General features: G+C 36.9%; 1 protein-coding gene across 2 annotated transcripts in view; it reads left to right on the top strand.

The window, feature by feature from the left end:
• The first annotated feature begins 1,431 nt into the window (after positions 1 to 1,431).
• Positions 1,432 to 22,969, top strand: part of LOC141438191 (zonadhesin-like) — a 21,713-nt gene continuing 175 nt past the window's right edge. The window contains exons 1-24 of one of the 2 annotated variants that reach the window (XM_074101945.1): positions 1,432 to 1,561; positions 2,971 to 3,147; positions 3,262 to 3,453; positions 3,687 to 3,878; positions 5,630 to 5,824; positions 5,923 to 6,114; positions 6,231 to 6,425; positions 7,052 to 7,249; positions 8,794 to 8,982; positions 11,979 to 12,224; positions 13,698 to 13,883; positions 14,347 to 14,538; positions 15,486 to 15,680; positions 17,327 to 17,518; positions 17,629 to 17,823; positions 18,637 to 18,828; positions 18,913 to 19,104; positions 19,186 to 19,380; positions 20,023 to 20,220; positions 20,301 to 20,489; positions 20,597 to 20,791; positions 20,927 to 21,106; positions 21,925 to 22,110; positions 22,700 to 22,894. In XM_074101945.1, the coding sequence (XP_073958046.1) occupies positions 1,474 to 1,561; positions 2,971 to 3,147; positions 3,262 to 3,453; positions 3,687 to 3,878; positions 5,630 to 5,824; positions 5,923 to 6,114; positions 6,231 to 6,425; positions 7,052 to 7,249; positions 8,794 to 8,982; positions 11,979 to 12,224; positions 13,698 to 13,883; positions 14,347 to 14,538; positions 15,486 to 15,680; positions 17,327 to 17,518; positions 17,629 to 17,823; positions 18,637 to 18,828; positions 18,913 to 19,104; positions 19,186 to 19,380; positions 20,023 to 20,220; positions 20,301 to 20,489; positions 20,597 to 20,791; positions 20,927 to 21,106; positions 21,925 to 22,110; positions 22,700 to 22,894 (4,546 nt within the window). In that variant the 5' untranslated portion in view covers positions 1,432 to 1,473. The remainder of the gene's footprint in view (positions 1,562 to 2,970; positions 3,148 to 3,261; positions 3,454 to 3,686; positions 3,879 to 5,629; positions 5,825 to 5,922; positions 6,115 to 6,230; positions 6,426 to 7,051; positions 7,250 to 8,793; positions 8,983 to 11,978; positions 12,225 to 13,697; positions 13,884 to 14,346; positions 14,539 to 15,485; positions 15,681 to 17,326; positions 17,519 to 17,628; positions 17,824 to 18,636; positions 18,829 to 18,912; positions 19,105 to 19,185; positions 19,381 to 20,022; positions 20,221 to 20,300; positions 20,490 to 20,596; positions 20,792 to 20,926; positions 21,107 to 21,924; positions 22,111 to 22,699; positions 22,895 to 22,969) is intronic. The other variant, XM_074101946.1, reaches the window with a different exon arrangement.

Below are 22,969 nucleotides of genomic sequence, written 5' to 3'. Positions count from 1 at the left end.
GCACACTTTTTTCACGACTTCTTTCTGTCACACGATATAAGACGAGGGTCGAAAGAGATGGTGAATGCGATCGTGACCGTCAGTGTGTTAGACAATAGGTACAGTCACCAGCATCAATTATCTGACACAACAAGCGTGCATAAATATCTGATGCGACAGGATACGACTCTATTTCTAGGCCCGGAAGGACGTGTCAGATATTTTTGCACGCTTCGCTGTGGCAGATATTAATGCTGGTGACTGTAACGCCTCTGGTTTCCAGTTACCATTCAGCTACTATAACGTTTGTTTGTGCCAGATGGCTACATCCGTGCGGCTAATGGGTGTTTTAATATTTGAAGTTAAATTCACATGTATGTACGCTCGTCAACACGCAGTTACGCGCGGTTGAATCATGTATATAAAGATAAGTAGATAACATAAAACTTTGGGACTGGGCTGGCCATGTTTGCCGCATGCCAGACGAGCTTTGGGCCAAGATAACCACCGAGTGGATGCCTACCAACTCGAAAAGGCGACCTGGCAGACCTAGGCGGCGATGGCGGGATGAACTGGACTTCTTCTTGAAGGACTGGCCCTTGTATGCAGGGGACAGAGAGCAGTGGAAGTATTGGGGGGAGGCCTTTGCTCAGCAGTGGGACAGAATAGGCTAACAATAATAATAATAATAATAATATCTTGGACAATTTTAGTAGTTTAGAACCACAGCGAGAAATTACCAATTCTTGAAATGGTAATTTCTCATTGTGGTCCTAAAGGGCCGAAAGATCTTGGACAGCGCGCCGTGCGTTCGTGCGTTCATATAAACCGCTAGGCAAGCTATAGCAACCCCCCTCCACTTCCACATACTGATGACACACAGACTCAACAATAACAAACACCTACGTCATTTGTTTTTAGCGGTTGTGTGCTTAGCCAGTGTAACTTTGAGAATGAACTCATTCTTGCGATTTTTCTTACACGTGCGTAAATGACGTACATTACACTTACGAAATTGTATACTTAAATTATGATTATATCTTTATTACAATTATCTATCTTGTGCGAAATCTTGTATATGAGAACAAACTTTCTTTTTTGTATCTATTAATTTTAGCTTAGGTAGAAGTGTTTTTGTTACACATACAATACACACACAGACACTCAATATTTGCATTTAATAATAGATTAAAGATTGTCACAACAATCATCATAACGTAAATCAAAATGGAGTTTAGTAAAATGTAGGTACTTCACAAAATATTTAACATTTTTTTATCTACGTGCAAATTTATAAAAACAAAAAACAACCTTGTTAGAACATGATATGATCAAAACACTTTGTTATTCATTTCATAATTTAATAGTAAATATTTACGCAGCCTGCTTTAGTTCAAATAGAACAGTAAAAAAACGGTCACGGCTTTCATAAAATGAGCATAAATATTCGTTTTGAGTAACCATCTCGCAAAACAGCCAACTAGCTCGCTCAAGATGGGTGAAGTTAGTACAATGGCTGCACTTTTTATTCTAGTTTCGCTAAGTTTTGCTTCAGTTTTGGGTGAATCTCCTGTTGTTGATGGTAAGCATATTTTTGTTATTAACTTGTGTATTTATAGTATAAAGGATATATCAGAATCCATTTTCAGGCATAGTGTGTACGTATATGTACCTTACATATCGACCGCATAAATCTATACAAAAATTCGACTTTGCTCTCTTTGCACCTCATACGAAATTAATCAAAATATGTAAATATAATTCTCTTTTAAATAAATCTTTCCTAGGTAATCGATTTGGCAACTGTGAGTTCACATTACGAGTCGGTATTATTACTATGAAGTCTATGAATCTGTATGAGCGCTTATGTGCGTTAAAGACACTGGGTAGAATTACGAGGACGCTTACATACGTATGAATGCAACTGGCAAAAGTTTTGGGGAATTGGTGGCAGTGAATGCTTGAACAATGAACAGACAGGTGGACACAAAACTGATTTAATAATAATACTTTGTCTTTGTCAGTACGGAAACCAAATTAATAATGATTGTTTGCCTGACTTGCTTTATATCGGAATTCGACCTTACAGATTGCGTTCAACCTACACCCTTAGGTCCTTATCAAAAACGTTATAGTATTTTTTATGGTTTAGCTAGCTGTGGCGGTGATCCTAATGCACAAAGTGGTTGTGGAAATCCTTGTGGTAAAACTTGTGCAAGTCTCAACATCAATTTGACTAATATAGTCTGTCCGCAATACTGTGAAGTTAATGGATGCGACTGTAGAGATGGATACCTTCTGAACACGGATACCAAAAAATGCACTCTCATTAACTCTTTACCAGGCGAAGGGATATATTCCTCCCACATCTTATATCGGTTATCGTAGTCAGGTTTTAACTCTAAACCTCCTAGAAAATATTTTGTCGATCCCTGAAAATAGTATTTTATTATGTGGGAGGAATATATCCCTTCGCCTGATCAAGAATATAATAAGACAAAATCGAGTATGACAGTTAATTACTTAGACAGGCGATGGGATAACCGTAACCCACATTTTTATTTCTGGTTTAAAGGAACATCTCCGACTTTCGTAAATACATTTTTTACAAGGCGCTAAATACGGTTGTAACAATATATAAAGTACGTATGAAGACACGCTAGTTGTAAGGGGCCTGGTAAAGGGTTAAGGACTGCCCCAAACGTTAGTAAATTATCTGAATCTCCTTAGAGAAATGAGATTTGAAAATTACGAGTTAGAACAACAATAATTAGGTCCGTCGTTGTCGTTGTCGGTGTCGTTTATGAGATATTGAACTTTGGGGTTTCCCAACTTTTTGTTAGTTAGGTTATGTACAATAAAGAGAGATATCTTAAAATTTTCCTACAAATTTTCATAGTTATTTTTTTACAACAGTAATACCAATCTGTCTTGTAAATTTTGCACAGCTCGAATAAAAAAATGGGCTCATTATTAATTATGATGTTGCAGCACCCAGTCAATGCGGTGAAAATGAAGAATATTATTGTGGACCATTATGTCCTGAAGCCAGTTGCGTTAATCCTAATCCGCCAAATTGTATTACCAATAATTGTGAACATAAATGCTATTGCAAGAAAGGCTTTGTAAGAGACGCCAATAAAAAATGCGTTCTTGTTAATACGTGTCGTAAGTTATTAATGATATTTATCTCAGAGAAGAGAAGAGCAGACAAGTTTTCTGTCAATCTGATTTACATTATCCTCTGTTGTACTATTTACTTAACCCCTTTAAACTCCTCAGCTGCAACGTGTACCAAGCTCCACGAACAATACATTGATTGCCTGGCAGGTCAATGTTCTCCCAAAACATGCGATGACTTAGGGAGACCAATTGCATGCCCTTTTATAGTCGGCCCGTGTCCTGGAGGCTGTATATGCGAGGAAGGGTATCTAAGAAACTCAGAAGGGGCGTGTATAAAAATAGAGCAATGTCGTGAGTATTTAATCAGTTTAATCAGCCCACATTCTAGGACTTAGAATCTAGGTACTTACAGGATTTAAGACATTATCTTGCTAGTTTGCCTAGTCCAGTATCTGTCTCCACAGATTTTCAACTGATTTTAAATACCCTTTACACATACATAGGTATTTTTATATATAAAAGTTGAAGTAGGCAAATAAATTTAATAGATGTGGTAATGTACGAGTATAACGTTTTATTTATAGCTCCAAAGCCTTGCGGTGTGAATCAAACTTGGGTTTCTCCTTGTAATACCCCATGTAACAACCAATTATGTCCAAGGAACGACAAAGAAACACCGCCGTGCGAGCCCGTTCCACCTTGCTACCCTGGATGTCAATGCAAACTTAATTACAGGCTAAACTCTACTCGACATTGTATCCTTGCTCCGGATTGTCGTAAGTATCCACCAATTGCCATGTAACAAACCTAAGTTTAATAAACGAGTAAGAAATGGTTACAAAAATAAATATCATGATAGGCTGAACAATAATTAATTGAATCAGGCGTTACTTTGCGGAGGTCCATATCAATGAACTAAAAGAATTTCCTTGCTCACCCGCGACCTTACGATAGCTAAGCTTATGCAAAATATGCGTGTTCATGCAGTTCCTCCACCTCCACACTGTAAGAACACACACAAATCACACAAACCCATCTATCACCACCACCACACTACACTGACGCGTTTCGAACTCAACCAGAGCTCATCTTCAGAGTGACACAACCGTACACCATGCTACCAGTTGTTACCCACAAATTATTAATAATTTTTTTAACCGTCCTTCAAAACTACCTTGATTTTTATTTATTTACTGTTAAGGCATGTTTTATTAACTACCATTGCTGAAATTAGATCCAAGCCGTAGCAAGGGAGATGAAACTAAATTTACCTGCTCATTAATAATAGACCCCATACTGTTGTATCTAATTATCTCCATGCATTCTAAAACATCGAGACGAAACCCCTTGCCACAATAATGTAACACTTCATACGAATCTGAGTCCGATAAAGAATGATTTACATAGTTCTAACAAATGTTTGGCAAAATTTGACTTATCAGGATGCTCATTCCTATATGCCGAAACATGCTCTTTAAATCTAGCATTAAAACTGCAACCTGTCTGACCAACATATACTTTACTGCAGTCATTACAAGTGAGCTTGTATACACCCGATCTAGTTCCTTTATCTACCTTCTCTTTGTGGTTACAAAGTTTAGAGTACAAAGAGTTGTTAGTCTTAAAGGCTACCTTAACATTGTTTGATTTTAAAATACCACAAATTCTATCAGACAAACGACCAACGTATGAAATGCTACACCTATATTTGTTAGAAGACTGCGATGGTAACACGGCGTAAAGCATGCTATTCACTATCCGTGCCTGCTTCTTCTGAACCAAACTATTGACCATTGATTTAGTATAACCATTTGACAACGCTATCTGATAAATAGTATTTAACTCTAAATCAAAATGTTCCCTAGAAAGAGGTACAGTTAACAATCTATGTACATAACAATGAAAAGCTGCTAATTTATGCTGCCACGGGTGATTAGATGATGCTGGTATCACGGCATCTGTGTACGTGGGCTTTCGGTAAATTTTGAATTGGTGTTTATTATTAAATCTAGTAATTGTCAAATCCAAAAAGTTTAACGAAAAATTTTCTTCTAATTCTTTTTTAAATTTTATTTTAACATGTTTGTTATTTAAACCATTCACAAACAAGTTGAGCTGTCTCATACTTCCCCTCCAACACAGAATTAAATCATCAACGTACCTATAATAATACACAATATTATTGTTACCCACAATGTACCTATTTTCAAAGTAATCCATAAAAATATCTGCCATTAATGGACTCGGAGGTGATCCCATTGCTAAACCATCACTCTGTAAATAAGGTTGGCGCTGCCAAGAGCGTAGTCAGCGGTATCGGCAATTTTTGAAAAAAATATTAGTATTTCTTTTAAAAATATACAATTTTACTCGCAAATGTGATGAAAAACATTATATGTCGCACGGTCGGTACTAGAATTACGAACATCGACTCATTAAAGCCCTCAGTCTTCGACTTCGGGCTTCTAATAGACTCTCGTTCGTAAATCCTTGTTTACCGCCCTTAAGACACAATGTACTATTACAGCACCAGTTACTTGTACCAGACAAAATGAAGTTTGGGATTCATGTCCCTCAGCCTGCTTGGCTGAGAATTGTGAAGATGTTAACAATCAACCGAAAGTTTGCAATACGCTTGTTTGGCTCTGCTCACCACGATGCGTGTGTAAAAAGGGTCATTTCAGGAACAAAGATGGCCTGTGCGTCCCCGCTGCCCAGTGTTGTATGTATCAATACAATTTCTACCCCATTTTGCAAAAGATTTAAATAAATCTCTTCGGATATTAAATTCGACGTGTGATATTAATATTTACTTTTCAGCTCCAAAATGTACGAAACCTAACGAAAAATACATAGACTGTCTGGCAGGACAGTGCCAGCCTAAAACATGTAAAGAGTTACAAGCACCAGCACCATGTCCTCGGGTGAAGCCACCGTGCTCAGGAGGCTGTATTTGTATTGATGGCTTTGTTCGCGATGATTCAGGCGCTTGTATAAAAAAAGAAAATTGTCGTAAGTTCATTTGTGTTATCAGAGTTAAAGCTAATAAAAAAGAGAAACGACCAGCAAATACCTTCATGTTATGTAATGAACCATTAATGATAACCACTATCGCACTTTTTTTCTAGCAATCATATGTAATGGTCCTAATGAGCAAAATAGTACATGTGCCAATAAGCAATGCACTCCGTCCACATGCAAAGAGGTAGTGAAAATGCCTTACTGTCCGCCACCGAATCCCGGGCCTTGTACAATTGGGTGTATTTGTAAGAATGGCTTCGTAAGAAATTCTAATGGAACCTGCGTGGCTATTAAGGATTGCCGTAAGTCGCTTTCGATTAATATTGTTCCAATCTCCGTACAGTTTGATAGTCGTGTACTCGCGCACCTATTTACCGTAACCACAGCCGTAACATCATAAATTTGTTGTAGGTTAAGAAATCGATCGTACATTTTGTTACTTTTATTGACATTTTTAGTCGTGTTTTGCTACTAAGTACAATGTTCAAAAACATTAATTACGTGAAACATTACTTCTATTGAAAAGATATACGTTTAGGATAATTGAGATCGCGGTAAAATGCGAATAAACAGCTGCAACGGATTTATGATATCGAGGTACTCAGTTAACAAATCCTGCGTACGTTATTATATAACTTATAGTTATTAATTTGTGCCAAGCTCTTTATCTTCAGTGCACTATTATATTTAAATATAGCAGAACATTTTTTTTATTTGTAAAACAGTTGCAAAACAATAAAGTTAAATAGGAGCTTCTAAACCACATTTTTTTTTATTTATACTTACAAAAAACTTAGTACATTATGATCTCTATTACATCAATAATCGCAATCATAACTAATCTTTATAGTATCTGTAGGGTTTGGTCATCTTTCTTCCCTTAACTGCGCTCGTTATATTAACATTAACATCATTATCTCCTTCCCAGCTGAAGCAGGCAATTGTGCCAGTAAAAATGAAACGTGGGTGCAATGTGCAGCTAACTGCGCTCCAGCGTATTGTCCGACAAATGATCAACCCCAGCCGAACTGTTTCCTGCCTGTCGGGGCATGCCAGCCTGGGTGTCATTGCAAACTGAATTACAGGATCAATAAATACAATCAGTGCATCCTCGCCTCCGAATGTCGTAAGTACTTATTAGTCAAACCAGTTGAACAGTGGCCAATACTAGAACCTTTTTCATCTAATAAACTACAAATCTAACAAGTATTTTCCTAAAGCATTTATTGTGGCAACATCTTTCGATGAATCAGGATTCAAGAAGTTCTTTTGAACATCATCATCATCATCAGCCGGAAGACGTCCACTGCTGGACAAACCGTTCAGATCAAAACCCATGTGACCTTTTTACAAGCTTTTGCCCTATTTGTTTATTTATTTATTTGGGTCAAATCTTAGAAGATAAATTAACACAGTTTCAGTGGTCAGATTGAATTGAAATTTAGCATAAGTACTTATTTAAATCTGATGACAATACAATAATTTGGTAGTGGCACCCTGGTGGTCCAGCCACGATCGTCTCCACAGGAGGAAACTCCTCAATGCTTAACGGCATAGATTTGAAATTCGGTACGGAAATGTAGTTTATATGACAATGCCAGTATAATCAACAATGATTAAAGTCAGCAAAAAAAGCTTCTATTAAAAATATTTTTTTAACAAAAACTTAATATCCTTTATAGCGATATGTTGTGGCTCTTCGATAATTTTTATTTTTTTACTGAATACTACATGTGCACACTTAAAAAAGAAATTCAACTACTTCTTCTAAGTCGCTACGCTCTTGACAGCTCTTAAAAAAGAAAAATTGAAAGGAAAATTTCAAAAAAGTTTTTTTTTAGTGTACCTCCCATAGACGTAAAATGGGGGTGATTATTTTTTTCTCATCCAACCTTGTAGTGGGGGGTATCGTTGGATAGGTATTTTAAAACCATTAGGGGATTTTTCGATTCAGTGATTTGTTTGCGAAATATTCAAGTTTAAAGTGCAAATTTTTATTAAAATCGAGCTTTCCCCCCCCCCCTCTAAAATCTAAACCGGTGTTTGGAAAATTTTGAAAAAATTCAGGATAGTAGTAAATATATCAAACTTACAAGAAAAACTATAACTGTTAAGTTTTCTTGAGAATTATTAGTAGTTTAAGAGTAAATAGCAGCCTAAGGTATAAAATATACCTAAACTTGGAATATTCCGTACAAAGTACGAAATCCTTAGAAAAATTTTACTTAATTTTTTCGTAATGGCTACGGAACCCAATTTCAGGCGTGTCCAACACGCTCTAAGCCGGTTTTACCCTTTGGTTACGGAAACCTAAAAAGTGTTGGATTAATAACCAAAATCGCAGAAGCTATACATACACATAAATAATTATTTTTAGCTATTTGTCGTAATTAAATCATAATATTTTTGAAAATTGGTTTGAAGTGGTGGAGGTTAGAATGTTGTATTTAAAATTGAAACTGCTGAAATACAGAAAGACAAATTTAAAGTATTAGTGTTATTGAAATTTTCATATCTTTTACTTACAACCAGTCTGAAGCTGTGAAAAGGGTTCAATGTTGGCACTGTAGTTGAGACAAAGGAAGGATGGTTTTAAATTAGATACTGATTACCGATCTTTAAAAAAAAATACATCGCAAACGTCACGTGTGTTTTATGTTTCTCTTACAGCTGCCGTTCCATGCACTAGACCCAACGAGATATTTTCGTCTTGCCCCTCTAATCGTATAATGTCATGTGCCGCCATAGGCACTACTCCAGTACTTAATAATGGCCTTAAAATTTGCAATCCAGGATGCATTTGCAAAACAGGCTTCTACAAAAATGATAACGGCACTTGCGTGCCAAAGTCCGAATGCCGTAAGTATTTGCAAACACTCAGAATTTTATAATCTGCCAAAAACGAGCATTTTCTCAAACATCCAAGGAAATCCTTATCTTCGTGATCATAGAACGCCAATTACGTCATTGTATACCACTTATTGAAGATTCGTTCTAATTTCAAATTATAGGATAGTAATGGTATTTCATACAACATTGCCGGCCAAGGCCAGCAAAGAGATTTTCTTTTGTTTCAATTAGAGGACAGTAATTTAATTTGATACAAATTTGCCGGCCAAGGCCAGCAAAGAGATCTTTTTTTTTACAGTGGGTTTTATTTATTTTATTGAATATCTATGGCATACTGCCAATTAAAAAAACGTACCTAGTTCGTGAATCTGTATTTACTTTTTAATCTCTTATTTGATTAGATTATTTAATTAGAATAAATCAGGTATTAAATAATAAACAAGGATTCACATTAATTGTTAATAATTTATTAAAATAACCAACTATTAAGGTATCCTCATTTTATTTTATAAACTAATAAAAAACATCAACCCGAAAAGCTTACAAAGAAATAAGTAGTATTTTGGCGGAAATAGAAAAAAAAACAAAGACATATGGTTTCAATACCAAAATCGAGTGGTTTTTTATTCAGTCAAAGTCAAAGTATTTTATTTGTTAAACAGGTACTTATAACTGTATACAGTGGTAAAAGAAAATATTGAGCAATAGTGATTTAAATTGTATTGTATTATTCTTCTGCATGATTATGATTGGTGAGGCGGATTTCTATACAACTCGTGATTACGAGGCACTTGTTCAATCAATAGCACAGAATAAGTAATAGTACAAGTACAGAAGGTTCTCTCTTTTGATGTTGACGAAAGCCGCCATTTTATATGCCTATGTATTTTTTATTAGCAAAATCAACGCGCACCACCACGCAACATTGAACTCTAGTGCTGCGCGCGAAGGTAGTTATTATTCAGCACCTACGTTTTGGTTTAGGATAGGGTTGTAAATCAATAAAAAAATTATACTCACATTATAACTTAAGAGTAAATTCGGACAAATACTTAGTTTTCTAGAATTTTTAAATTGACGTGCCTACGATCTCCGACGGTCACAAAATTGATAATTGTACAAGGTCGCGTGCCGAATGCGTCGTCGGCTGCCTCAAAGGTTTCGTACACCCGCAGTGGGCATTGTTAAATCGCGAATTACCTATCTGTTCCTTTGTCGCACTCGCACTTAATATGGTTTCGAACAGAATTGGGTTAGTTAGTGTAATTTTATGTACAGAATAGAAAATAATAAGAATTTTAGTTTTGCAATGAATGAGATTTTCATGAATTACCAAAATGTTAAATTCATGTTTAGATAATATTATGTAGTTTCCATATGGTTTAGTGTGGCTATGCATATACTGTTTCAGCGCTCAATCTGTACAATTTAAATATACACCTACTCATCCCAAAAATCGAAACACCACGCTATTTATTTCATGATATCAATATCCTCACGAAAATCACACAGCTACACGTAGCGTTACGCGGCGCGACTAGTTCGAGCGAGACCGCGAGCGTGCATGCCGGGCGGTGCTCATAGCCCTAGTGAGTTAACCCACGCCGGCGTGGGGTGTTTTGATACTTACAGAATCGTACCTATATCGCGGAGTGCGCCGCGCCTGGTGTTACTAGACATATGCAAAACTTATTCGACTGCTTTTCACGTTTAAATTTCCCAAATACAGGTCGCAAAATATTTTTAAAGACTTCCAAGGGATTAATGTGCGTTGTTGAGGATCGATGAAGTTCATGCTCGAGATCACCAATGACTTGATTGAGATTCGTCACTTGTTGTTTGGAGTTTGACAGCTCGCTTCGCAATTTAATAATTGTTTGTTCCATGTTTAGGACCTTCATTGCATAATCTGCATGTAAACCAGAATTATTACGGTTATCGATGGGGCTCGCTGTTGATGACCAACTCATACGAGTATTCATTTTCTTTTAAGGGCTTTTACATATGTTTTTAATGTGCATAATTCCCATGTCAGTTTATCAATCTGACGCCTGAGTTCATTAGTATTGAATTTTGCAGTTCATTATCTGTGCTCGCCAAGTCAATTTTTAGTTGGTCGATTTCACGCTCAGTAACAAAACTCGAATCGTTTGTCAGCTCAAGGCTCCTCGATAGATCCTCATTAAAAAAGTTAAGTGTGTTTTGTTGATAATCATCAGTACGTAGTATTGTTTCAGTGGAATTCGATCTGATAAAACCGCGTTTGCGAGTATGTGTAGAAATGGTTAAATCATTTCCATGCGTTTGAACCATAGACGAAGTAGTAGGTACAGGCGATCGTGATCCTTAAAGTAACATTTTGTTCGTCAGTATTGCTTACTTTTATAAGCGGTTCATTAGTGATAACTTGGGTAGGAGTATCGGGCCTGGAGCGACAGAGTTGACAAATCCACGCCTTTTTGCTTTCGCTCGACTTGAGATAGAAAAGCCTAGCGGATCTTCCTGAGCATTGTAAGTCATATTGCATATAGGTATATTGCATAGGCGTTATATTGGCTACAGCTTCAGCAACATCACCCATTATTAATGGTAACTTTATTTAAATTCTCACAGTTAGTTATTAAAATAATCACCACTAAAGGTACGTAGGTAGGTATGTACATATCTATATTGTTATAGTTACAGGTTCTACACAGGTACAGCTTATACGATCGGCAGCAATTGAGATGTGCTGTCAAGGAAACTGAACCGCGTACCAGGATGGAACCTTTTCCCAATCAATTTCACGATTACTTTTTTGGCACATGTATTGAAGGGCAACATGACATGTACAGCGAAAATGTTCCACCCTGATACAGGATTCAGTTTTTCAACTGTGTACACTTGGACAGAGACACTGTAAACAAGTGACTTTGCTGCTGCTTCTATTCGTTATAAGACAAACCTGAAGCTTATAGTGTTTTGACTAGCTTAAATACGTTACGGTTTTTTTTTGCGTTTTACAGACACAGACTTAGTTCGGAATGCAAAGCCTCCTGCGGTGAAGCCTCCAATAAGCGTCCCACGAAAATGTCCGGAAAATGAGGTTCTTAAATCCCGAACCGCATGTCCTCCAGACACATGCGATTCAATATACTTATCGTTCTTATGCGTAGCAAATCAAACAGAGACTGTAATGTGCACTTGTAAGGAAGGTTATTTGAGAACCAACTCAACAGGCGTTTGCGTTCCAGTCGACAGGTGCCTCCCACGTAAGTGCAATTTATGCTATATTTTGCTGTGGGTATTCAAAGTCAAAATATCTTTATTCAATTTAGGCTATAACAAGCAATTATGAATGTCAAAAAAAATCTACCACCGATTCGGAAAAAACCCTCTGTTGAGAAGACTCCGGCAAAAAACTCAACGAGGAATATTTTTTTTAAACAGATTTACAATATTATTAAATGATATCTAGTATTTAACACAACTTTTTTTTTAACACAGTAAGTTCGCTATTTGAAGTAAGGGATCGACTATGCGGATCGGAATTATTTCCAAATATCCATATACAAGGTGTTAGTTAAATAACTGAAAACCGCCAATGGGCGGAGCTCCTCTTTCTGGGTATTTTGCCCTTCGGGCAACTGAAGTTACTTAACTAACCTACCTATTTTTGTATTAAAATATAATATTTATATAAATAAGTGAAACCTAGCAATGGTACCAACAGGCCGAAAGGTAAACCGTTGCCTGGTTACCCAACGTTAACACTGTACCTACTCATTTGTATGATCCAACGTCACACTGATTATTTTAAAATAGGTCAGTATGAAGGCTAGGAAAGTAATTTACCTATCTTAACACTGGTGTGAAGGCTCATTGTGAAGGTGGGTCGGCTGCGGGATTTGGTTCTAAAAACGTCAAAGCGGAACTGACAAATACAAAAAATTATAAGTGTAGAGTTAGAAATGAAGTAGAATTACTGACTTAGCAAAACACTTATACAAATATCTTTGCAAATAATGATGGTATTCAAAAATAAATGCAATCAACTGACTTAAAATAAAAATAAAATTTTTTTGGTTGAGGTTTTCAGCTATTTATAATTAACACCTTGTATAATGTGGTATTACCATTACATACAGACACTGCACTCGCAATACTGTTGATGACCAACAATACTTTTGTTCATTGTAGGTATGATACTTCTATGTGCTAACGAAAAAAAAAACTTATTAACAGCATAATGCCACATCATTACGTGAGCCAATTAATTTGTAAAAAAATAAGCAACACCCGTAATTACTACAAGGAAAGCTGACCTGAATGAATAGATTAAGTACTTATTCATTTCTTATGCTCGAAAAAATGGTATTTATGATTGAATGTACCCATTCTGCGTAAAATGAAGTTTTATGCTCTAGAGCATAAAGTAAAATCTTGATCTAAGACTAAGGCAATCAGGTGCCAACTGTCACGAACATTAAATGTTAAAGTTTTTGACGAGCAGGTAGCCTAGTGGTTAGAGAACCTGACTACGAAACTTGAGGTCCCGGGTTCGATTCCCGTGTCGGGGCAGATATTTGTATGAAAAATATGAATGTTTGTTCTCGGGTCTTGGGTGTTTACTTAATATGTATTTAAGTATGTATCTATATCTATATAATTATATTTATCCGTTGCTTAGTACCCATACCACAAGATTTGCTAAGCTTACTTTGGGACTATATCTATTTTTAAAGCTGAATGCGCTAACGACCCAAACGCTAAGAGGGGCTGCGGTAACAGATGCAAGAAAACTTGTGCAGACTACAACGATACTAAAAAAGTTTGCAAAAATAATGTCTGCAAATTGTTTGGATGTGATTGCCAAGATGGATTTGTCTACGATGAAAATGTTCAGAAGTGCGTCAAACCATCACAATGCAGTAAGTGTTGTACCTAGGATGTGTTTTTACATATTAATGGTAAAGGAAATACCATAATAATCAATTATCTTATCAGTTTTTTAGTTAATAATCAAAGCAATAAGAAATAAACAGTTCTATTTAGTAAAGCACTCCTCTCGCTTTGGTCAAAGCTGGTATGAAGACTTTGTCGTTGATTCATTCTTATTCATAGGCATATTCTTTTTGACCGACTTTAAATGTTAATGAAATTATGACGGTGCACAGACTTTGATAAAAATCTAAGCTGTTTCAAATCGATAGCAAATGCAGAAGTCTAAATATGTGTTTGGTTCGAGTTGATGTTTAAATGTTGAGATTTTGACCACGAAACAAACATTAAATATTTCCGCTATAATTGCTTTCAAACAGCCTCTATCACACACATCAGTCAAAGTAAATTTTCTATAATCTTTGGTGTACACTATAATTTATATATTTTCAGCAAAACAGTGCAAGAAACCACACGAGCGTTATTCAGCCTGCTTTCTGGGAGAATGCATTCCAAAGACTTGTAACGATTTAGGCAAACCAATCGCTTGTCCCAGCATAGCAGACCCATGCGCAGGCGGCTGCATTTGCGAAGAAGGATACGTTAGAGATTGCAACGGGGATTGTATTGAGAAAATAAAATGCCGTGAGTACAATCCAATCTACCTCACTTGTTACAATCACTAAAATATAGCACCAATATATGACTCAACAAAGAGTACTAAATAAATCTAATAAGTACTACTATTATACTATTTCGAAGCTTGTTAGGACGTGTCGGGTTTTGCACGCTCCTATGTAGCAGATATTAAATGCAGGTTACTGTACCTATGGCAACCTTATTCGTATACGATAGTTAATTATAAAACGCTAATATTCAATTTGCGTCTATTCTGAGTCACTTCACTCTTGGCAGTGGTCATGGTCGTCGACTGAGGTCTGAGGATGGGTCGCGAACTAGACAAACATGTGTGTGTATTTAGTATCCATAGCATGTACAATGATGCGCCGCCCTTTTTTTTGCATGTGAACTATAGTAACTTTATTAGTATTGTTGCATTTTTTAAATGTGCGTGAATTTGTATGCCGTATTTAAAGTTTTTGTTTTTGTGTTAAAAGACTTTAGGACGCATTCAAATGTCAGTCACTTGAATAGGATTTTTTTTGGGTTCACTTAACATTCCCCCTGAATATCTGACGAGCTCGAAAACCTTTTTTTTTTACCCCTCTTTACTGTCACCACCCCCCACCCCACCCCACCAACCAACACGTCAGATTAATACCTTTCGGTTATCTATCAGATAGACGTAGGCCTTATACTCTATGAATGTCTGATGCGCTCGAGTACTATTTGAGTTACTATTTTTTTTTTCATTTTTGAAAGTTTGCACACGCTCTCCCCCCACAAAAAGGGCAAACTTTTTTCGTTTTTGCACCTAATCTTCACAGTCCAATAGGTCCCTATTACGCTTTAGTAACTACCTATTTAGCATACTCGCCTCCCCTACTATATGTATAATATAATATGTTTAAATACATACCCGGAACAGAGTTTTTTTTTATTCAAATTGTATAAACATATTTTGTATCTAGCGAGTTGCGGAGGCGATCCTAACGCTCAAAGCGGTTGCGGCAACCCTTGTGGCAAAACCTGTGACAGTCGCGGTGTTAACAAGTCAGAGTTATTCTGTCCGCAATACTGCGAAACCAATGGTTGTGACTGCAGACCGGGATTCCTTCTTGATACGGATGCTAAGAAATGCGTTCCTGAAAAATCATGCCCGAAGCGTAAGTTTTACATTTTTGGGAGTACGGTATTTGACAACTCCTGAATTTGCCATATCTCAATATTATTATGAAAATATAGATATACAGACAGTGTTCAGCGAGGAGAAAACTTAAATCAGTTGAAAATAGGAATTATAGTGATTTTTGGAAAAATGTATATACCTGTCTCTTTCTCAAACGCTTTTCTCTATGCAGCAAGTATGGCGGTACCTACTGGCGTGTGACGTCACATGCCAGTATGTCTTTCTCTGTCTAATCTTGAATTTCAAACCTTTATAACTTTGTTATTTGTAAAGGTAGTTTAAAAATTGTTTCTCTACTCGATAACAGGAATTGTGAAGTTTTAATTTATAAAACATATAAAAAATAGTCAAATACCGTATTCTGATTTCCTACTTCATCGTAAATATCTACCTACAATTACATAAACAAGAATAAGCTAGTTCACACATTAATTTGGTTTTTAATTTTATAGCACCTCTATAATGCGGTGCAAATGAACAGTTCTATTGTGGTCCTTCTTGTCATGAACCTAGTTGTAAAAGTCCAAACCAAAGTAAGCTAGCTAAAAGAATTTCTTTACTTACCCATGACCTTATGATAGATAAGTTTATGCAAAATATGCACATGTGTGTGTGTGTGTGTGTGTCTAACATCTGTTAGCACGGTGTGCGGTTGTGTGTGTTGCTCTGAAGATGAGTTCTGGTTGAGTTCGAAACGCGTCAGTGTAGTGTGGTGGTAGATCAAATCAACCCATCTATCAAGATTGTGTGATTTGTGTGTGTTCTTACAGTGTGCAGGTGGAGGAACTGCATGAACACGCATATTTTGCATAAACTTAGCGATCATAAGGTAAAGAAATTATTTTAGTTCATTGATATGGACCTCCGCAAAGTAACGCCTGATTTAATAAATTAGCTTGCTTTTTGTAAGAAAGGCTTTGTGACAAATGCCAGTAACAAATGTGTTGCTGTCGAAAAATGTCGTAAGTATTGACTTTTATTCCAGGAATATTACCTACTGCAATTTTCTGCCGTCAGTGCAGCACTAGCACAAAACCGTAAACAGTTTTTTGAGTATCATAAGTAAATGCCAGTCAATTTCCAGATCTGTCCCCAAAATTTTGTATGGATGTGTCCGTTTTGTTACGAATTTTTCTTAATATTTTATTTATTTATTTTATTGCCCTATCTATATGTAAGTTAAGTACTATCGCGAATCGCGAACGGTATTTATTGAGCCACTCGCCACTCCACTACTCATAATTGAAGTGAGTTTTATATAGTCGTCCCACTTATCCCACTTAATATAATAAATGCAAAAGTTTGTAAGTCTGTTTGTTTGTTACTTCATCACGCCTAAACCGCGGAACCGATTTAGATGAAATTCGGTATACAGATAGTTTGAGTAGTTTTATCCCGGAAAATTGTATAGTTCCCGCGGGATAGTGAAAGCCGAATTCTACGCGGACGGAGTCGCGGGTAACGACTAGTATCTAGTAAATATTGCCATTAATAAACCAGAATAGCATTACACGGCCAAATTACGAACAGTGGCAAGGGCTCAACAATCACGGTTCGCAACTGTACATACTCCTCTGCCTACTACGACTAGTACTAGAAGTATTCTTTTGTATTAATTTTCAGCCAATCAATGCAAGAAACCAAATGAGCGCTATTCAGATTGTTTACTTGGAGAGTGCGTTCCTAAAACGTGTGATGATTTAGGAAAACCAATTGCTTGTCCTGATGTAGCAGGTCCCTGCGGAGGCGGTTGCATTTGTACAAAAGGGTTTGTCAGAAACAGTAATGGAGATTGCATAGACAAATTAACATGCCGTAAGTAAATCTTTTTACTTAAGTTCTACTTCTTCAATTTGAAGCTCTGTCTAAGTAAACGCTACAATGTTTCATTATATATTTGACAAAATTATCACCTACGATTTTAGCAAGTTGCGGAGGCGATCCTAATGCTCAAAGCGGTTGCGGTAACCCTTGCGGCAAAACCTGCGACAGTCGCGGTGTTAACAAGTCCGAGTTAATCTGTCCGCAATACTGCAATACCAATGGTTGTGACTGCAGACCAGGATTCCTTCTGGATACGGATGCTAAAAAATGCGTTCCGGAAAAATCTTGTCCAAAATGTAAGTATAACATTTTGCGCGATTTTTGATTTCCTACTTTCATCGTAAATCTTTCAAAGAAATCTTTAAAATAGCTACCTACCATATATAAACAAAAATAAGCTATATCGAAAATACAAACTGAAATATAGATGCACAGAAAAACCAGAAAAATAAGACCAGCGCTGGGATGGGAATCGAACCCAGGTGTGCCGAAAAGTTTCTGGATGAGGGCTACGGCATAGATGTCGCTAGTGTCGCTGCTTAAGTGGCTAAATAAGAAACAACACAAGCTGAGATATGAGGTGCATAGGAGAAATTCGTGTCTGTATCGTTGTCCAGCGGTGGTGTAGCGGTATAGCACACGGCACGGAATGCCTAGGACCTGGGTTCTATTCCCAGAGCTGGTCTTATTTTTGTGGTTTTTCTGTGCATTTATATTTCAGTTTGTATTTTCGATATTAGGTTTTACGGGATGACCGTAAAAGTAACAAAAAAATTTGGAATTGAAATAAAAAATACAAAAAGATTCCAAAAAAACAATCCTAAAAATAAGCTAGTTCACACATTAATCCTGTACTTATTTCATTTTATAGTTCCTCCACAATGCGGACCAAATGAACAATTCTACTGTGGTCCTTCTTGTCCTGAACCTAGTTGTAAAAGTTCGAACCCCCAAAGATGCGTAAAAAGTATAAGCTAGCTTGTTTTTGTAAGAAAGGTTTCGTGAGAATTACCAATAAACAGTGCGTTATGTACCTATAGTATGTGCTTTTTTCAGTTAAGTATACGTACTACTTTGTTAGTTATATTTTAACGTTTGAGCATTTACAGCATCCCAATGCAAAGGTCGGAATGAGGTATACAGTAGCTGCCCAGCCGGCCAATGTGGGCCTAAAACCTGTGACAACTTAATAAATCCAGCACCTTGTCCAAGAGTCATACCGCCATGCCCCGGAGGCTGCATTTGCCAAGAAGGCTATCTGAGAGATTCCAATGGAACATGTATTGAAAAGAACAAATGTCGTAAGTTGTAGTTGAAAGTAATTAATATTGACTTCTGATAAACACAACGATTTGAATACTATTTTTTAAAAATATTTCTTTTAGCCAAACAATGCAAGAAACCAAATGAACGCTATACAGATTGCTTACTTGGAGAGTGCGTTCCTAAAACATGTGACGATTTAGGAAAACCAATCGCTTGCGCTACTGTAGCAGCTCCCTGCGCAGGCGGTTGTATTTGTGCAGAAGGTTTTGTCAGAAACAAAAATGGAGATTGTATAGACAAATTCAAATGCCGTAAGTAAATCCTTCTACTTTTTAATTTTGAAGCGCTGTGTTTTCATCAAATATTTGAAACACTTTTTACCTTTTTTTTAGCAAGCTGTGGAGGCGATCCTAACGCCCAAAGCGGTTGCAGTAACCCTTGCGGCAAAACATGTGCCAGTCGTGCTCCCAACGTAGCCCAAATTGCCTGTCCGCTGTATTGTGAATACAATGGTTGTGACTGCAAAAAAGGCTTCCTACTTGATACAGATTCCAATAAATGTGTTCCAGAAAACTCGTGTCCAAAACGTAACTAACTTGATATTTTGTATATTCTTGTACGGTCAACTAATTCGATTTCTAGGCCACTAAAATCATCAGAGAAACTTGTCATTGTAAATAACTTTATTTGTCTTTATTAACAATGCTTATCAAATGACGTAAATGGTAAAAAAAGCCTCATATCAAATTAATTGAATGAACCTATTATGTTTAGTACAGTCACACGCCGGCCACGCCGTACAAAATACGCGTTCTTGAATCTACATAGGCACCACGATGTCTGTACACGCGTCAATGTGTGCGTAAGATACACAGGGCTGACTATCACAAAACCCGAATAAGTGCTACCAAGGTATGGCCGTGCTGATATAGGATGGAAGGTGTGCGATTGGCGATTGGCGCGCGGCAGGTCTATGAAACGACGACGCCGGGTGCTACATACCTGAAATACGGAGTGCGCCATGCCTGACGTAAACCAAATTGCCTGTAGATTGTACTGTAAAATCATTGATAAATAATGAGATAAAAATGGCTTTCCTACTTGATACAGAACTTATAACAATAATCCCTGAACATCTATGCCCAAAACGAAGGCTATTTTTCTAACACCAAGCATGCCTAGAACCTGTTGTTTGTTGAGATCGGTCATACTTTTTTCTTCTCTTCCAGCATCTCAACCCCAATGTAAAGGCCCACATGAAGTGTACAATAGCTGTCCCATTGGTCAATGTGGGCCCAAAACCTGTGACAACTTGATCAATCCACCTCCTTGCCCACGAATCATACCCCCATGCCCAGGAGGCTGCATTTGCAAAGAAGGCTACCTCAGGGATTCAAATGGAATATGCATAGAGAAGAACAAGTGCCGTAGGTTCCTAATGCAATAATGGTTACAGCACTGTTGATCGGAATTCGTCACTTAACTTTAACACCACATGTTCTTTCAGCTCAATTAGCCTGTAGTTCTAACCAAACTTACGTCTCCTGTAGCGTTAACTGCCCAGATAAATACTGTCCTGAAAATGATCAACCACAACCAGTATGTGATCCTCCAAGAAACTGCCCGCCAGGATGTACTTGCAAGATCAACTATAAACTTAACAAATCTGGACAGTGTATTTTAGCTTCTGAATGCCGTGAGTTAATAATATCCTGTGATAATGATGTGATGAGATGTTAATGATTGGAGTTTAGCACAAGAGCCAAATAATGAACTAACTACTTGTCTTATTTATTTTCCTAGCTCCAATAAATTGTACTCGTCAAAATGAAGAATATAATTCATGCCCCTCGGATTGCTCGACTGATAGATGTGAAGACGCGGATACTCCACCAGCAGTGTGCAACACTTTGCTTTTAAATTGCCAACCAAAATGCGTTTGCAAAAAGAACCATTACAGAAATCAAGATGGTCTTTGCGTCCCAGCTAAAGACTGCCGTAAGTTACCACACCCCGTTGTTTACCGTTACTGATAATAATAATATTTTATTTTAAATGCGAAAGTAACTGTCTGTCGGTCTAAATATTACCTCTTCACTCTTCACGCATAATTACCTGCTTACTTTTGTTCAGCATCTGTATGCAAGGACCCTAACGCCGAATGGAAAGACTGTAAAGATACTTGCCCTGGAACTTGCCAGAATACCAGACCTAATTGTGTGTCCAAAGCATGCGTCGCAGGTTGTCAATGTAAAGATGGATATGTACTCTCAAAACCAGGCGGAGAATGCGTGAAAATTGATACTTGTGCAGGTAAAATGTTACATTACGAGTACAACAGTAGTTTGTTTCTGCTATATTGTTTATCTTAGTAGTTCCTCATTATTATTTTTTAATTTACTTCTGATACTCGTGCATACCTAGTTGTCATTTACTATTTCAAAACAAATGCACTTCGGACTCTTCCATCGCGTTGTACCCACCTAATCATGGCTTGTTCGTTGCCCCTCACGAAACACGGTTTTACTCCATTGGGAGAAGTTACCACTAGATTTTGGAACGAATGAACTAAAAAGTCTTTCAAACAAATCTTAGTAGGTACAGCAGCTAGTTTTGTGAAACTATTATATGCATTCAAAGAAGTTTGTGGTATTTACAAACTTTTATTTAGTTTCACCTGTCCCGTTAACTGTCTGTCTGTCTGTCTTGTCTGTAATCAAATCTTGCAAGTTAAATTCGACCAACTTTCAGTAGTTGGATTAACTTGAAATTTTGTATACTTATGTAACTTGCGTGACAATACAATAATCTGGTAGTGACATCCTGGTAGTCGGGCCAGGATCGTCTCCACAGGACGGAACTCTTTAACAGTCAATGGCAGCTACTTGAAATTTGGTATGTAAATGTAGTTTGGGTGACAATACAAGTACAGTCAACAAAAAGAACAGTCACCAAAAAAACCTTGTATTAAAAATGAAATTTTTACCAAAAACTTATTTCGGTAATTGTTGATCAAAATAATTAAGTAAATGTCCGTAATTTGGATTTTAATTACAATAGTAAGTACTTTACTTCTATCTGTTGACATAGGAATTTTGTGTTAAGTCAATATACCATTGTATTATTTTAAGATTACGCTAACTGTGGTGCCAATCAAACATTTGTGTTCTGCACTTTTAAATGTCCTCAAGTAATGTGTCCAGACACAGACCAAACAATATTATGCAAACCACCTAGAGATTGTCCAGGCGGGTGCGGCTGCAAACCCAACTATAGATACAATGCCGATGGAGAATGCATACTAAGTTCTGACTGTCGTAAGTATATTCAATTTTTTTAGCCTTGCCTTAATTACACATGCCCTCATTGGAATTACCATAGCTTAACGAATTGTTACATAGGTAATAAAAATGATTTTTTTTATTAGCTATTAACATAGATTTTAATCAATATTTTGCTTCCGCTTTTATGATTGATAATTGTGATTGTCATTAGGCCATAAGCATATACTGTACTTATAAATGACAAAAACTCTTACTGTATCTAAAATATACATTCCACTAGTAGAAATAAATATCCACTACTTTGAAAAAATCTCGTATCTCAAATCAATACGTCAACAAAATTGACCTTTGAAATAAATGTCCGTAAAGTTCAATTAGAAAAGTATCAATTTTGAGATACGAGCTTTTTTCAAAGTAGTGACGATATATGAGTGTGGACTATTTTTCGCTAGTAAATTATCTACATATTCTATTGAAAGATAAAAGGGTTGAAATGTTGTGATAATCTGGTGAAGGTCATGAGAAACCAAAAATTAGTCGGAAAAACATCGGTTTTCTTTTAGGTAAGGAGATCTTTCTTCGGAAGTATTTTTTGGATGTGATAAAAATGATTCCATTTCAGCACCGGTAAAATGCACAAGACCAAACGAGGAATGGTCACCATGCCGCTCCGAGTATGACTGGGAAAGATGCGATGACCGATACAATTCCCCTCCAATCGTCGGAGATGACGATGCCACCTGCAATCCGAGATGCACTTGTATTAAAGGATACTTCAAGAATAATGCTTACAAATGCGTGCCGGAAAAGGAATGCCGTGAGTTATTCGTTATTTTCTGAGCGCAACGATGACTGTAGCTAAGAAGATAATCGGAATCTTGAGTTAAAGTTT

This window comes from Choristoneura fumiferana, chromosome 18 (assembly GCF_025370935.1).
Source record: "Choristoneura fumiferana chromosome 18, NRCan_CFum_1, whole genome shotgun sequence".
Lineage (NCBI taxonomy): Eukaryota > Metazoa > Arthropoda > Insecta > Lepidoptera > Tortricidae > Choristoneura > Choristoneura fumiferana.
Note: the sequence above shows the minus strand (reverse complement) of the source record. Positions and strands in the feature narration are given on the sequence as shown.